Genomic DNA, 16,696 nt, shown 5'->3' on the forward strand with positions numbered 1-16,696 from the left:
TCGAAAGACTACAATACTGGGTTTGAGTATTTCACTTCCATTTATACTCAGAATATCAAGATACAAAAATTGTAAGCCAAATATCCCCTCTTTTCAACAGGGAATAAGTTCACTTAGTAAAGAAAAGGAGGAGCTTTTGGGGGATTCTGAAGCTGAAAGAATATAAATTACGTGAAATTTACACATTAACGGATTAATTTAGTTTATAGATACTTGATCCTTATACGTTAATGGATAAGCAAACAAAAGAATACTTAATGGCTATAATGCCAGTATCGATTAAGCCTTAGGCCGTCAAAGATGCAGATTGAAGCATTTAAGCAATGGCCGACAGAATTGTTTCCTTCTCTGCAGGACGCCAAAACGTCTTCTGAACGTACAGCAAACCCTCGTTGTCTTTTGAGTAAGTAAATCGGATGTCCCATTGCAGAGATTTAGCCATACTCTCAATCTCATTTAAGGTTTCAGCGTTGTCCCATACAATTAGTTTCCCTTCTGGCCTCAGTATCCTATCAACTTCTGCAATCACTGCCACTAAGCTGCATCTGTAGCCAGAACATAACCATATTGAATCAGAGGAAATGTTGGGGGAATTTCTTGCGATTTAAAACTGCAGTAAATGTCTTTTTTACAAGTAACAAAACGGAAATGTTGTATACATACCTTTTCTTAAGGACAGAGAAAAGATGATCTGCGTGTAAAAGATCATAAGATCTGGGGTACGTACTGAACGATTCACACCAATCATGATAAATCCCAATTAAACCGCGCTCATAGATTATTGGAAGCGTGTCACGAGAGTCAACTGGGACTACATTCATAACCCAAACTTTTAAGTCTTTTAGAGCTGCAGCAAACCTACAAGCCGTTGTGAAAGAAAAGTCAGGCTATGTGAAAGATTCCAACATTCTTCACTGCACTGGAAAGGAAAAGCATTTCGCACAAGAGATATAAGAATCACAAACAGTAGCCAAAAGGAGATGATTATTTTTCTAACAAAGAATATGACACACAACTCCAACTGATCTGAATTTTTCAACCATGTATTTGCATCTAAGGACATTCCAGTCAGAATTTTTCACCTTCAGATACCAAGATGTTGGAAATACAAATAATCAACAGTGAAAAAGGAGGAAGAAAATAGAAGGCGGGTAACTGGGTGATTTACTCTTCGAGAGAATTAGAGACGGTGATGCTGTCATAAGGAAAAAGGAAAGTTAAAGATTAATAATTGCTTACCCTCCGTATACAGCTCTCATGTCCATGACATTCCTTACAGTAGACCAATTGATTCCCATCCCATTCAAATAGGTCTCAGAAACAACTTTTTTCCAATGCTTGTAGTCAGAAATGAAATCTTCTTGGGCAGATTTCCCATCAACATCAAGCAGAGACTTTAACCAGTATGGTGGTTTCTGCAACCTTGATGGCCATTGCGGAGGCCACTGAGATCCACGGTCTAATACACCCTCCGGGACTTTGTGCATGCATGCCTCCAATGTTACATTCCTGATGGAGAAATATAAAGAACTCTTAACAATGTTGGAAATTTAAGGTACTTCAATAATGTAAAATATTTTCTGAACCATCACATTTGATGGTGTTTAGCAGACCAATTTAGCATAAGGACGAACTTGAAAAATCTAATGACATCAATTTCCAATTATTTTTGTTCAAACGGAACTTATCACCTCAGATTTTATAAGCAACTCAAAAAGTATGAAAAGAGGAGATACTATCATTTAAAGTTCTTTCAGTTCAACACTTGTGGTCAATCTTGCAATGGCAAGTACAAATTAAAGCTTTGAAATTTATGCATCTCAAGTTCACAGCACATGAAGAATTTTCTGCGCTACAAAATCCTCCCATTAGTCAACCTAAAAGTTTTTTCGATTATTTTGGATCCTTCTTTTATGCCACTTCCAATTTCTGTACTAGAGACCACCAGTAACAAACATAAATAAATGCCAATGCTTAAACATTTAGATAAAAAGGTGAAGTACCAGCCAGCATTTGGATCATCAGATTCACTGCAGAGAGGAGGGTCATTGCGTGATCTTTTATTGTAGCACTCATTGGTAGAGGGTTTTCTATATATGGCAGCAGCCACTCCATTGAGTTTGTCCTTTTTAATAACCACTAGATCCCAGCACATTGACTTTGTTAATTTCGACATAGCTGTCAATAAATAACATGAGGAGAAAGAATGTTAGATAGAAGCAACCAAAATACAAGATGCTTCAAAGGCAAACAATGTAGTAGGAAGTATTCTACCTTTCCAAATGCCAACATCTTCAGGAAGCTTTTGGTAAACTGGAGTAGCAGACCAGACAAAATAACCACCAGGTCGCAAGACACGATTAAGCTCCAGGAGCAGTTTACCCCCTGCAATGGAACTCAAATTATATCTCTACAAATATATAGGGACTAAAACAACGCATGTATGTGTGTGTGTATATATAGGCTCCATTTTTCAAAAAAAATGGGGACACCCTCCTGACCATTAGATTTGGCTTTAATGAAATTCTGTGGTTGAGATTAAATCACAGGCCACAGAATCTCAACCACAAAATTTCATTAAAGCCAAATCTAATGGTCAAGAGGGGATCCCTTCCCTTAAAGGCTTCCTGTATGTATGTATAAAATATATAATATATATATAGTGAAAACATTACCTTCAATATGCCAAGGGACTCTACACCGTGCACAGTGGATAAGATCAAACACAGAACTTGGGTAGGGTAGTCTTTTGGTACCCATAACAGCTGATATGGCAGGGATTCCCCGTTCTAGTGCAAATTGTACTTGGGCTTCGTGCTCATCCTTGGGAGCAAATGACATAGCAAGAACATCTCTTTCAAATAGAAATCCTCCAAAGCTAGCTACACCACACCCAACATCCAATATCACACGGCTTCTTTTACCCCATGCGATATCGGGAAGAGACTGCATAGCCATAACAAAATATACACTTTACACACTGAAATATTCAAAAATAAAAAAACTTTCACCAACAAATAATGCTATTTTTTATAATATTGAAAATTTGGAGCAGTAAGATAATAATTCTGAATACTAGAGTATACTCAGTAAAAGAACAACAAAAAGAGAGATGAAATCAGCTGGGAACTGCATCCCAAAGAACAGGAATTCATGCTATCCATGGGAAAATGAAGACAATGAGATGGAAACGATGCATTGATGAAGATATGAAATTAGATGGAACTGCATTGCATAAAATTCAAACCCACTATTAAGTAATGGAATAAAGAAAACCCATGTGTATCTTCCTTTAATAGCTTTTGGCTGAATGTTACTATACTATAGAAAGTACGGATTTCATAAAACTTCTATAGCATTCAACATACGCAACTTAATGTGAGGACAGGACATGGCAAAATAAGATGATGTATCAAGAGGACTCACTTTTTGAATAAAATCAATGTAATGAAGAGCGCCATTTATAAACTGAGTTCCGCCACCAGGAAATGTGAGGTATTCACCGGTAACCTTAACCCAATTTTGGTGCCCTTTAACTTCTGCGAGCTTCGTGTGAGGGACATTGTGGTACCATATCTGCATCATGAACCAAGAACATATTTCAATTTCAAGGATTAAAAAAGGTAACTGTTTCTGTTCCACTAGACAGATGGTATACCTTGTCCCTGCTTGTGGGCCACTGAATGGGTCGTTTATATCCTTCTGGTAGGGGAACAAGACAGGTGGGAGCTTCATCAGGGCAGTGCCTCTCTCGGTGTTCATAGTGGCCTCTACCTGGAAGCTTCTTGATAGATCCCCAATTGTCAAGACAAGGGATGTAGTCTGGCCCAGCCGTGACATCACAGACTTTCCACTTCCATTCATGATGCCCACTCTTACGTTCAGCTGACGAAGATTCTTGGGTTTCCTTCTCATTCTGCGACTCCACAACTTCAGTTGTCCCTTGCTCATTTTCAGCTGTAGTTTCCTGGCTTTCTGTGTTACCACTGGTATCACTTTTTTCCTGATCTTTCTCAACCTTTTCCGTCTCAGTCTGACTACTAGCTTCCTCTTCCTGCTTTACTTCATCAGAAGTCTCCTCTCCAGATGTCTTTGTACCTGAACTCTCTTCCACCTCCGTTCTTCCAGCTTCGGAATTGGACTCCCCATCGCCTGAACTAGCTTCTTGATCAGTTATTTCCTCTGTCTTTTTTCCCTGTTCGATCGAAGGTTTCTCATCAGATCTCTCTTCCACAAGCTTCTCTTGCTGATTTCCCTCACCACCATTGTCACTTTCTGGCTCGGTCTTCTCCTCAGATCCCTCCCTTGAAACCACTTCTTCCTGTTTTTCTTCCGTTGTATTCACAGACCCATCCTCAACATTTTGGTCATTCTTAATATCCAAATGGCTTTCACTCTGCAAACCACTGCCATTTTCATCCTCTTTTGCTACAGTTCCCGATAGTTCCCCCGAACTGTCTTCGAATTGCTTTGAATTTTTTTCAGTTATAACTTGCCCGTTTACGTCATCCATGGTCTCCTCAGATGATGACCCTTGATTCTGAATCGGAACAACTGTTGACATCAACATCCAGACCCCAATTAAACAAAACGCTACAAAAACAACCAGACTAGTCTTTGAACAACAATTCGATGACTTCCTTCCATCAACTCGGGAATACTTCCCCACAGCCATCGTTTCGATGTGAAGATCGATATCCCAAGTTATTAAATCACCTGAGAAGGGCAATAACAAAACAGACTCAGCTACCAATGTTATTTCTGCTCTCAAAGATTGTTTCTTGAAGGTGATATCATTTTCTCAAGGACATTGAATAAGTAACTGATAAAGCAAATTGGATCTTCCAAAGAAACCAGATCCATCAATTAACAAAAAAACCCAGAAAAATCAGAACTTTTTTCTGTTGGATTTCAACAAGAACATCCCCAAACAAATTAGTTCTTTAGAAAAAAAGTGAATATAACCCAACTTTCAGCATAAAAAAAAAAAAAAAAAAAAAAAAAAAACCCAACAAACACAAAACGAAATGGTGAGTCAATAATAAGAACAACGTATTGTTTGGTTGGTGAGAAAGTGCAGGAAAATAAACGCGAACTGATACAAACTCTATACTGGGAATATTCAAAAGCAACAAACTTGATTGTCTTTGCATGTCGTTGCTTTTATTCATCAGAAAAACGAAAGTACTTGGATCATTAAAACAACCAAAACAAAGATCTGATCAAATAATGATAAGCAATATAATACATGAGAAGATTTAGAGTGAGAATTTTCTTACTTGGGTCACTGCGTGATTGAAGAAGTGTAGGGTCTTGCTGCCTTCTCACTCCATTACTATCGTGTGGAGAGAGAGAGGGAGAGAGAGCTGGTCGGTCACTCAGTGTGGGGGTGTCTCTCTGATTTATAATTGAAGCTGTCCTCTTCTCTCCTACAACTATTTCATTTCAATTGTCTTTCACCATCACCATTATTGTTAAGTAACGGAAGAAAATATCAGAGTGAGGAATGGATGGGAGAGTAAGGAAGGAGATCTACTTGTATTTCTATAGGTTTTTTTATGGGATCCGGGAATTCCAGCTAAGGATAAGTTGTAAAAAGCAATGGTCGTCAATAAAGTCCAATGCGCAGCGTACTAAACAGCAAGAGAGATTTATGCAAAGGACGGTGATCCACCAGAAAAAATTCAAAAAAGAAGAAATCTTTTCAATGGGTGTCAGTCATGGAGACTAACTAGCACAAAATGAGTTTATCTGTATTGTGGTGTGTAAGTCACCAACATACCGTCATGTGACGAGAGTTTTACACACTACTTGTATTAGTGGTTTCGAATGTCATAACATGTTTTACTTGAGTCATTCTCGTGTTCCACTTAAGTTCTTTGTTTGTTCTTTTTCTCTTCATGGATTTGGTGAATAAAATTTCTAAAGTTCCCAAAGTTGAAAGCCTCTAAATTTCCACATCAAGGTTGAGATGTGAAGAGGAGACGGAAGTCTACAAGAAGTTTTGATGCTAGTGAAAACTTCCTCTAGTGGCCGGCTATGTAGAGAGGAAAGAGAGAGTATGCCTCCAAATTCCTCCTCATCTTGGTTTTGAAAACACAGTTGATATATTTGTACACATGATTAGGTTTTGATAGGTCTCATATCATTTTTCATTTATTCAGACCAATTTGGAAAGTGGACCCTATAGACATTACTATATCGTTAATTCATCATTATCTTTAAATTAATTGCTCTACCGACACAGGATTTTTCACATTATGAAGGATTGTCATGCATTTTATGTAAAGAGATTAAAAAATGCAAGAAAAGAAAAAACAGAAAAATTGAGGTAATTTACAACATACTATCCTACACTAGAGGGGGTGAGGGAGTACCGCCGAGTAGGCTAAGACTTACATTGAATCAAACATAACAATATGGTTCTACTTCGTCTTTAGCAAGTATTGAACATAACATCCCTCACTTACAAATGAAGAATAATACAATTACATCATAATACTAAGTGGCAATAATATGAAATATTTAAATAATTTAGAATATTAAAACTTGTTTGGGACTGCTTGTCACCCTCCAAACCTAGGGTAGGTGAAAATTACCGAATCAAAACTGTGACTAATAATAGCCATTTAGTATTACGGTCTAGTGATATTCTTCTTCACTTGGAAGTGAGAGGTCTTAAGTTTAAATCTTGTGGATGGCGATTTCGATATCAAATTAGGTTACCCATTGTGTGGCTTAGCCGAACTCCCCTTCTTCTTAATGTAAAAATGTATTGATGTCCTTAAAAAATAAATAAATTAAACTGTGACTAAAAATAAAAATTATTAAATTAGATAAAACGAGAAGAAAGGTGGTAGTGAAAATAATATATATGTTTTAAAATAATTAAGGTTTTCTTCTTACAAACAAAATGCTAAAAATAAAAATTATTAAATTAGATAAAACGAGAAGAAAGGTGGGAGTGAAAATAATATATATGTTTTAAAATAATTAAGGTTTTCTTCTTACAAACAAAATGCTAAAATTTCAATCTCTAATAACCTAAACCAAGAACTACAGTTCAACACCACAAAAATTTAGACAATGGTCAATTTATCCAACCCAGAATCACGATTTAGATCTTGGAATATTGGGCTATATTTTGACACAAGATCCAACACTCCCAGCCCACTGCGGAACCGACTTGCCAAAAAAATTTGGACGCAATGTGGAACAAGGATGTTTTATGCACCCCCTTTGCCCTCCCGCTCCTCTTGTTACGTTTTGTGACTTTCCTTGCAGGTGTGGATGGATTTTGCACAAAATTCTCAGATCTAGTTTATGGTTCAAGTACACTTTTTCTTTTGGGGCGACGGGTTTCTTTTGCCGCGGCAGCAGCAACAGCGGCGATCATTTGGATGATGAAGATTAGGGTTTTTGTTGTCTTTCTATTATTGTTGCCTACGGGCCTACAAATGTATGGGTCTCCCTATGGGTTTTGGGTGGTTGTTTTACTTTGGTGGAGTATATTTTATCTTATATGTCTTGCTTTGTTTGATGTAAAGTTTTGTGTTTTGTTTGGAGCTAGGCCCATCTTTCACAAATTGCAATTTTCCTTACATTAAAGTGCTATTTCGACCCAAAAAAAAAAATGTATGGTGACTATTTGTTTATATTTAAATGGTGGGGATCGGTCTAGCTTATGTAAGCTGTTAGAAGAGTTGGTTTGAAAGTTACAGCTATAGACATAGTTTGTTCGAATGCTCAACAGCTACGAATACTTAGGACTCTTTTGCTGTATAAATAGCTTTAGAATCCCTTTTCTCTTGACTAGCACCTTGGTAAGTTGGTTGACTTTGGGGACTAGCACCTTGGTAAGTTTAGACATGAAAGCATTGTCAATTTTGTCGGTGCATGCTTTGGGGACTAGCACCTTGGTAAGTTGGTTGACTCTGGCCATGCCAGAGAAGAAATATCAGGAGCCACATGACCTTTGATTCAGGAACACAGCCATGGATGCCTCCTAAGTTATTCAGCTCTTAGTGCCGATAACGTTACCCTAAAACAAAATAAATAAATGAACAATCAATAAATTTGTGACTTGTCTTCCTCAATTTTTTTTTTTTTAAATTAAACAAAGTTTTAGAAACGCCAGAAAATAAGAGGGGAAAGTTCAATTTACCCTATTTTTATTTTATTCAGTGAAGAATAAAGGGTATTAAAAATAGTTGCTTAGAGGAATTTTGAAATAACATTGGTATCATAATTCTCACAAGAAAATTATAACACATACTAGTATTTATATGAAATAAAGAATTTAATTCCACATGTTCTACAATTAAGATATTTATTGTAATAATGACAAAAATCAATATATAATTGCACGACTTGTTAATGCGACATAAATTTAACAGGTTTCGTATCAACCTAGCAACGGATTGAGTCGTTATCAGGTCACCTTTTAGGATAACGGGTCTGACATGACATGATCCATTAAAATAACAAGTACGACAACAAGACAAAGATGAGCCGTTTGCCAAATCTACTCATTAGCCCTGACAATTTATTAACCCATTAACCCGACACGATACTACAGTAAAGTAACACGTTCCAGGCCAACTTGTTAACAAAATTGGTTGTAATATGGTCACTGGTTAAGAATCTGTTAAGATAATGGGTATGACACAACATAAATTGTTAAGATAACGGGTATGACATGAAAACGACACAAATAAGACAAACATGACTAGTTCGAACTTTTCTAAACACTTAAACACAATGTTTATAAATAAAAATGCAACTAAGATATACGTTTAGTAAATCATAGATACGATGTTTGAGAATCGCAAGCACCCTTTAAAAATAGAGTCATCTTTCCCCTCATCTTGGTATTCAGATGCCTCAATACTTTGCACCATTTTCTCTACACAAATCAAAATCTAAAGAAATTCAGATCAAGTTGTGTTTTTTTATTTAATATATAATTGTGCACGAACCTGGGAAGTCTAGGGTCCTTTTTATTGATAAAGGGTGATGGCGGTTTGAAAACACAGTGGGCATATCTCTATGTGCGGCATTTGGTTTTAATAGGTCTCATACGGTTTTCATTTATTTTGACCAATTTAGAAAGTGAGCCCTATAAACCTCACCATATCGTTATTTCATATTAATGGCACACCCGACACATGAATCTTCATAATATTAAGAATTATCACACACGTTTTTTTTTTTTTTTTTTTTTAATAAATAATATTATCTACCTTAAGAAGGAGGAGGGGTGAGCTAAGTCTCACAATAGGTTAGCAATAATTTGGTTCAAGTTCGTTTTTGGTGAGAATCGAACCTAAAACCTCTTATTTACGAGTGAAGAAGAATATCACTAGACCGTAGTACTAAGTAGGGGTGGGCACGGTTCGGTTTGGTGCGGTTTTGAGTGAAACTGCAACCAAAACAAAAACTTTTTCCGATGTAGTTTTGAAGCCAAAAACCAAAATGAAACAAACCATTTGGTTTGGTTCGGTGCCGTTTCAAACGGTTTTGGTTCGATTTTAGAAGAAAAAATAATTTACAATTTAAAATTTATACCTATCTACTCATAACACGGTCTCATTTTTCACACAATACATTAATTAATCAACCCACATGAGAATTCTTTTCTTTACTGCTCTCTCTATTCTCTAATGTACATTTGATCACAGCAAGAAAATGATATGGGAGAATGATATATAAACAACTAGCTTAGCCTAACTAGCTAATTGCACAAATGACGGACTCTGTGACTGAGCAGGAAAAAGCACCCAAATGAAGTGATGTGGCTTATTATTTGATCAGAGATTGGTCTTTGTATCTCTCATTTTGTGACTAACTCTTATTTGATGCTCATTGTTTCTTTTTGAGTTTTCATTTGCATTGCTGATTAGCCATCATTCTGAACTTGAAAATTAGGATTCTGAGGTGCTTTTACTGGTAATAAAATGTTCATCTTTTCCTGTAAAGAAACAGTGAAGATGCCAAGCTTGATGAGGGTTATAATGGGAAAAATAATCAAGCTTGATGAGGGTTATAACTTTGGGAAAAATAATCATTATTATGAAATGTACACACTAGATCTAGACTCTAACAAACCACCAATTAAAACAGGACATCTAATTTGAGGTGCGGTTTTGGTTTCGATGCAGTTTTCAAAAGCCAAAATCAAAACCAAACCGTTTCAAAACCACAAAACCGAGCCATTCGTGCTGTCCGATTTGGTTCATGTGTTTGGGTTTCAGTTTTGGGTTTCAAGTGCCCACCCCTAGCACTGAGTGGCTTATCACACAAGTTTTATGTAAAGTGATTAAACAATTTAGCATGAGTCAATTTACTAGAGATTCTTTCAAAGGACAATGAGAGATGCAACTCAAGGACTATGAGAGATGCAACTCAAGGACTATGAGAGATACAACTCACTCACCATCCAGCAAGGAAGTTGAATCTAAAATAGTGAAGAGAAATATCACTGGACCATATGAAGTGTCATCATATCTTCTGAATCTTTTAAAATCGCCTTTACTAGAAACAACAAACTCACTCATAGTTTTAGCCTATCAATTACATTCTTCAATGTACAACCCCACTCCAACTTTCTCAGAAACCTGTTTGTAGCCTAACATGGGTTCTTGGCAACCCGAGCCTTCAGAAAATCTGAATTAAAATTAAGGACATTGCACCACTACCCCGTCAAAGTTTTTGATGATTCAAATACCCCTCAAATTTTGGGGTCCATATTTTTTTATGATCAACTTTAGGCGTCCAGATGATGGGCAATTTATCAATTTGGATATCATTGAGGGCTGAATTCGGATGCATAAGGTCTAAGCAAGAAGTACAGACAGATCATTCCAATGCAATTTACACTCATTGAACAAATACAGTTGAATCTGATTCTCACGGATGCATTGTTAATTACCATAACGCCTTTCAAGCATTTCACTCAGAAAAAAGAAACAACTATAATAAAATTGTGCATGACGTCGATTAAGATAATATACATGAGTTAAAAAAAGACACGTCCTCTTTGCATAGTTCATTCACCAGGTAAAGAAAGTACCTCATCTCATAACCAGTTTCCAGCTTCCTTGGATAAACGGATGTTCTTTGAGACTGCATCATACTCACTGGAGTTGCTTGTTTTGCTTGTTTCCTCTAGATAAAGGGATAGTCAAATTCATGATTGCGCACAAGTGATGTTTGGTCAAAAAGGTTGCTTTAAACCAACCAAATCTCTCTTGTAGATGAGACGGACTCCACACCTCTTCACCTCCAAACCATGGCCTAAGGTTTTAAATGTAAACTCAAGGTGATGACAACTGTCTTGCCATATTGTACCAAAGTATGCACCAGATATAAAGGATAGCCAAAGGTGCTCTTTCTCAATTTGCCCTAATTCTTCGCTGCAGGCGAAGGAAGGACACCAGCCACCTACACCCAAATTCCCAGGCTTCACTTCGCAACGAAGACCATGTGCAGTGCTATGGGTTCCATAGTTCCATTTACCAAGCAGATTAGGTGGGAGTCGTCGACGGAGAGTGAAAACAGCACACAATGCATATCCCATCCACTCGTTCTGATACCAGTGTTGAGGGAGCTCCACGCTTACAACAGGCCTCTCACTTCGATAACTAAACCACTCAGAAATTTCACTGCCAGGATATATAGCTTCAAATTTATTCCCTACGTAAGGGATTCCCTACATAATACAAAATTAAAAATAGTGAAGTTAAACAATTGATATGTCCGTCTTATAAATAAGTACAAAATGAGAGAGAGAGAGAGAGAGAGAGAGAGAGAGAGAGAGAGAGAGAGAGAGAACCTCAAGGAATCTCCTTAACGCTGCAAATGCTACATTGTTGCAGCCTTGGTCGTCAATCACTTCAAAGCAATTAATAAAACTGAAACATGATGACAGCCTTTCCTGTGAATAACTGCCTTTTCCCTCAACACTGAAGTTCAATTCTGCTGAAATGTCCGGCAATTTTTTAAGCCTCTGACAACCACCCAAATTCAAAATCTGAAGCTTAGACAGCTCTGTGATGCTCTTGGGAAGACTAACAAAACTGTTTTTACTTAGATTAAGCGATACCATTGAGGACAAGCAGCCAAGATTTTCCAGGATTGTTACCTCCTCAAGATTACAGTCACTGAGATTCAGTCCTGTTAAAGAAAGCAAACCAGAATCAGTGGTCGGCAACAGCAAACTCAGTGGACTTGTCTTCTTTCTTCGCATCGATTTGCAACCACAAAGGGATAACAATTCAAGATTTTCCAGGCGGGAAATGGAGGATGGTAGATCATTAATAGAGGTACCGCCCACATCAAGCTCCTTCAAACAAACCATCTTTCCCAAGTTTTTTGGCAGTTCTTCAAGCTTTGAGCATCCACTGAGATTGAGACTTGTGAGGGAACGCAACTGGCAAGTACTGCTTGCAAGGGAACTGAGATTTCTGCAATCTCTCAGGTCTAATAAAGTAAGGCCAGTCAGCCATTCGATTGAAGAAGGTAATTCTTCTACAGCAGTCTTATCTAAATAAAGTTCCAACAAGTTTTCCATAGGTCTCACAAATTCTGGAACTTTATTAATTTTTGAACAACCAGAAAGAATAAGAATTTGAAGACTTTCCATTTCAAAACATTTGGGAAGGCATTTAAGACTTCTGCAGTCCTTAAGATTTAAGAAGATAAGCCTTTTGAGCTCAGTAATGGATGGGTGGATTATCACCAAGTTTGTACAGCCTTCAAGAATTAATCTATGAAGATTTGGAGTAACTGTAAAGTCCGGGGTCCTGGTCAGGTTCTGGGAGTAGCTAACATTGACGAATTTCAGATTGCCTAAGCACTGTTCAAAACATTAAAGCACAAAATTTAGTACTTCATTATAAAAAATAAAATAAAATAATAAAATTAAATTAAAAAAAACCAACTTTTTATGTGCTACCCATAATCTGACCTTTGTTCTATTCCAAAGTTGTCCAACGCTGCTATGGGACAAGTTAACTTCACAAAGTTGCTCAAATTCAAATTCTCGTGGGAGACGTTTTGAAGGATACCCACTCCATTCAAGAAACTTCAAGGCATTAGAAAGTTTTTTTGGGCCTTGGGCCATTCGCAAATTATGAATTCGGAGAAATCTGAGATTATGCATCGTTGAGAAGGCCTCCAAGTCCCAGCACGCCTCTTCTAATTTAGGCAAGTCTAAGGCTATACCTTCAACCGCATTTGTTCCCTAACAACAGAGAATTCAGAATAAGTTCATTAGACAGTATATTTTTTTTTTTTTTTTTTTTTTAAAAGAAGAAACGATAACAATTTATTAAAACAATAATATGAATTACAAAATAGTGGATAAGAAATCCTTCATCCAGCAAACCTAGCTAAGACCTTTCATCGTCCTTCAAAACCACTTACCGTATTATTCCTCAATACATAAATGACATCCTCACGAAGCCACAACCTGCTTTGCTCTCCCGGATCCACAACAGAGTCTCTGCGTACAATTCGTTGTCCCATTTCTTGTATCATGTCATGCATCCACACTTTGTTATTTAAAATACTTACGAGACATCTGTCCACAAGATCTTGCATCCCAACCATCGCATTAAATCCAAAACAATCTAGTATCTCTACTACTCGTTCCTTGTCCATTCCTCGAAAGAAACAAGCAATATCTAGAAATATTCTTTTCTCGTTGTCCGCCAGTCCATGATAACTTATTTCAAGTACTTGAGAAACATTTTTATCAGGAACATGCTTCAGTTTTTCCAATGCAGCATGCCACCCTTCCCGACTTCTGTGGAGCAAAGCGGATCCCATAACCTGGAGTGTTAAAGGAAGGCCTCGAGCATATTGAACAAACTGTGTAGACAGATCCAAATAATCTTCTCGGGGTTCATCACTTTTAAAGGCGTGATTATTAAAGAGCCGATGCGACTCGTCCTCACTTAATCCCTTAACTTCAAATATGCTATCTACACCATGCTTTCTTAGCAATTCCTCATCTCTAGTCGCAATGATGACTCTGCTCCCCAAACCAAACCATTCTCTGTTTCCAGCCAATGATTTCAGTTGGTGTAAGTTGTAAACATCGTCTAAAATGAGAAGAACCTTTCTCTTACATAGAAGGTTCTTTATCATTGTGGCTCCCTCGTTAACATTTGGAACCTCTATGTCTTGACTCAAAGCCTCGTAAAGAAGTTTCTTTTGCAGTTGCAGATCACCCTGTGTTGCACAAGTAATCCAGGGGAAAATTTCAAATTCATTGGAAATGTTGTTAAAAATCACTCTGGCGATAGTTGACTTGCCTATCCCAGCCATTCCGCATATCCCTGTGAAGCGAACATCATTAGATTTGACGTCCAAAAGCCTATTTAGTTCCTCTACTCTTGAGTCAATTCCCACTAGGTCCTCAAGATAAGATGGCAGTGGCACAGTTTGCAATGTATTCAAAACCCATTGAACAATTCGTTGGATAAATTGTGCCTCATACCTATGCAGAAGAAAATAAATGTCAATCTTTCGGAAATATTTGAAAGAATCCCGAGTGTAGTCTCTTATGAGAGGACTAATAGAAAAGCTAGCTGGCAACGAAAATTCATCTCTTTGGACAGCTTAACATATGTTATCATAAATTACAGCAGGAAAGAATACAAGCATACATATTACATAGCAAAAACTGAAATAAAATAAAATTTATTTGCTACTGAAAGGAACTACTCACTCATCCTCGGCCTTGTGTAGGGCAAATCCAGACAGATTGGCTAATTGACGAAGAGCATCCCTCCAGGCGCGCACTATGTCGATATTGTCTTTGAAACGTCCTTCGTGCTCGGCAAAAGAGTCACCGAAATCACCTGTCTGTTTTCGTACCTCGGATGGGCTTACATCATAGAAGACAGGAAAAACTATCTGGCGAGCCCATTTCTTCCATTCCATAATTTGCTGAAGCTCATCCAAGCACCATGTTGAACTGGCGTAGTCTCTTGAAAGAATGACGATTGAAATTTTTGATCTTTCAATTGCCTTGAGCAAATGATGTTTAATGCCTCGCCCCCTCTGAAGTTCATCATCTCCAAATACGACGACTCCTCGGTTGCTCAGAGCAGCATGTAGTTGGTCCGCGAAACTCCTGCGAGTGTCTTCGCCTCTGAAACTGAGGAAGACATCGTAATCGGTTGTTTGCGTGGGGGCCGTGGATCCCATCGGAATACTCGGCCTTCTTCTTTTTCTTGATTGCGTGGTGGCGATGGATCCCAACGGAAGTCTCTTCTCTCTATTCCCTTAATGGAAACGCAGACCGATCAAATCCAGATCTCTCGGTCTTCAAGCATAGGAATGGAATATGAAATGTCAACGGCCAATTACAACCGTCCGATGCGGAGCAGCAAATCTCACCCGTCTAATAAGTTCCAGTCGCCATCGACCGTTGCTCTAGTTTCTCTCGATCATAAAGAACGTATTAAAGAGGAGAAACCCCCTTACACAACCAGTGCCATTACAGTCCAAAAGGAAAGCCACATTAGCTTCCATTGGGAGACAAGCATCCCAAATACAAATACAAAGCTCCTTTCTCTTAAGCCACAGACGCTATGGCATTCGTTACAAAATTTACTTTCTTAAAAATATACCTCCACTTGATGTCATGATAATTTGTAGCGCACCATCTGGGGTCTATTATTTTGAATTAAGCACTTTGTCGTATTTACGATACAGCATTTTTCACGGATAAACTTACCATCTAATCTTAATTTCAAGCACACCCATCAGTGCCGTCACCAATTACCATCTTCTACAGATCACATGTCGAGGCTTCGGTCTCTTCTTTACCTGTCGAGATTTCGGTCTCCTCTTTGGTGTTGCTGGCGGCGGTGCATGCAGAAAGTTTGATGAAGTTGCTAGGTTTTTTTGTTTTGGGCTCCAATTTCTGTTTTGGGCCAGACTTTTGTGTGTTTATGTTTGTTTGGCAGGTCCTTTTTGTTCTTTTATGCTTGTTTTTGTTCTTGGGCCTATTTTTGTAATCTTGTTCTGTTTGTAACGAAGGTACCTTTGACCCAAAAAAAAAAAAAAAAAGGCGAGAAATTCATTCTCAGAGTGAAGTGAATTGAACTATTGAAGTTCGTTTCTTCTTTTCTATATTTCCTTTTTTTTTAGGTCAAAGTTTTATTTGAACTTGTGAAATTGTGATTAGATGGTGGGTAGTGAAATGAAATTGTAATTAGATACAGTTTCTCTCTTAATTGAAATTGTGAAATGATGGAATTTAAACTCGGAAAATTAGAGCCCCACTTTTCATGAATTTTTCCGCGCGGCAATTGTTGATTTCTGCGCGTCAAGTAGCCAAGCACAGCAAATCCAATTCCCATCCCTCAATTCCTGACTTTTTTTTCCACTCCCAGACGTACTATAAAATCAGTTTCTAGTTAAATACACTTTATTTTTTTATATAGAAAATCTCAACGGTACGAAGAGAATTTTATGGATTTTGGAAAAAAAAAAATACACATAATTAGGGGGACATAAACCTAACATCTCATAATATAAGAAAAACTGATAAAAGATGCATGAAAAAAGGGGAGACGTCAATTTTATCCTTCTAGAAACAAAAACAACAACGATACAAGCAACATCAAAAGGTTAAGAAGAAAGACAAGAAGGTGAGACAAATTTGTATGCCTAGATGCAC

At 37.6% G+C, this 16,696-nt stretch overlaps 2 protein-coding genes across 3 annotated transcripts; both read right to left on the reverse strand.

Moving 5' to 3' along the window:
* On the reverse strand, nucleotides 1-5,830 carry LOC137727916 (probable methyltransferase PMT24). The gene is made up of 9 exons (XM_068466782.1): nucleotides 5,280-5,830; nucleotides 3,659-4,716; nucleotides 3,427-3,576; nucleotides 2,676-2,946; nucleotides 2,275-2,385; nucleotides 2,004-2,178; nucleotides 1,240-1,509; nucleotides 664-858; nucleotides 1-545 (listed from the first exon to the last, which is right to left on the reverse strand). Exons 2-9 carry the CDS (start codon nucleotides 4,673-4,675, stop codon nucleotides 317-319), a joined length of 2,418 nt encoding a protein of 805 aa, XP_068322883.1. The 5' UTR covers nucleotides 4,676-4,716; nucleotides 5,280-5,830; the 3' UTR covers nucleotides 1-316.
* A 3,795-nt stretch (nucleotides 5,831-9,625) lies between these two features.
* LOC137727324 (disease resistance protein RPV1-like) lies at nucleotides 9,626-15,789 on the reverse strand. 2 transcript variants are annotated; one of them, XR_011067784.1, is made up of 6 exons: nucleotides 14,735-15,789; nucleotides 13,426-14,503; nucleotides 12,968-13,243; nucleotides 11,834-12,856; nucleotides 11,072-11,710; nucleotides 9,626-9,970 (listed from the first exon to the last, which is right to left on the reverse strand). XR_011067784.1 is itself a non-coding variant. In XM_068466189.1 (5 exons), exons 1-5 carry the CDS (start codon nucleotides 15,214-15,216, stop codon nucleotides 11,216-11,218), a joined length of 3,354 nt encoding a protein of 1,117 aa, XP_068322290.1. In that variant the 5' UTR covers nucleotides 15,217-15,789; the 3' UTR covers nucleotides 10,013-11,215. The 2 variants fall into 2 exon arrangements, 1 of the variants encoding a protein (XP_068322290.1); XM_068466189.1 differs by lacking the exon at nucleotides 9,626-9,970 and having other exon boundaries at nucleotides 10,013-11,710.
* Between the last annotated feature and the right edge of the window lie 907 nt (nucleotides 15,790-16,696).

The sequence above is a fragment of the Pyrus communis genome, chromosome 3 (genome assembly GCF_963583255.1).
Source record: "Pyrus communis chromosome 3, drPyrComm1.1, whole genome shotgun sequence".
In the NCBI taxonomy this organism is placed as follows: domain Eukaryota; kingdom Viridiplantae; phylum Streptophyta; class Magnoliopsida; order Rosales; family Rosaceae; genus Pyrus; species Pyrus communis.

What these genes read in the sequence shown, in the direction of transcription:
- LOC137727324 (XM_068466189.1), bottom strand. Translation starts at nt 15,216, where the DNA reads ATGGGATCCACGGCCCCCACGCAAACAACCGATTACGATGTCTTCCTC. An exon ending in ATGTATTGAGGAATAATACG is followed by an intron (nt 13,244 to 13,425) that starts GTAAGTGGTTTT and finishes CTCTGTTGTTAG; the next exon opens with GGAACAAATGCGGTTGAAGG. An exon ending in AACTTTGGAATAGAACAAAG is followed by an intron (nt 12,857 to 12,967) that starts GTCAGATTATGG and finishes TGTTTTGAACAG; the next exon opens with TGCTTAGGCAATCTGAAATT.
- LOC137727916 (XM_068466782.1), bottom strand. Translation starts at nt 4,675, where the DNA reads ATGGCTGTGGGGAAGTATTCCCGAGTTGATGGAAGGAAGTCATCGAAT. An exon ending in ACATTGATTTTATTCAAAAA is followed by an intron (nt 2,947 to 3,426) that starts GTGAGTCCTCTT and finishes ATGGCTATGCAG; the next exon opens with TCTCTTCCCGATATCGCATG. An exon ending in AGATGTTGGCATTTGGAAAG is followed by an intron (nt 2,179 to 2,274) that starts GTAGAATACTTC and finishes ATTTATTGACAG; the next exon opens with CTATGTCGAAATTAACAAAG.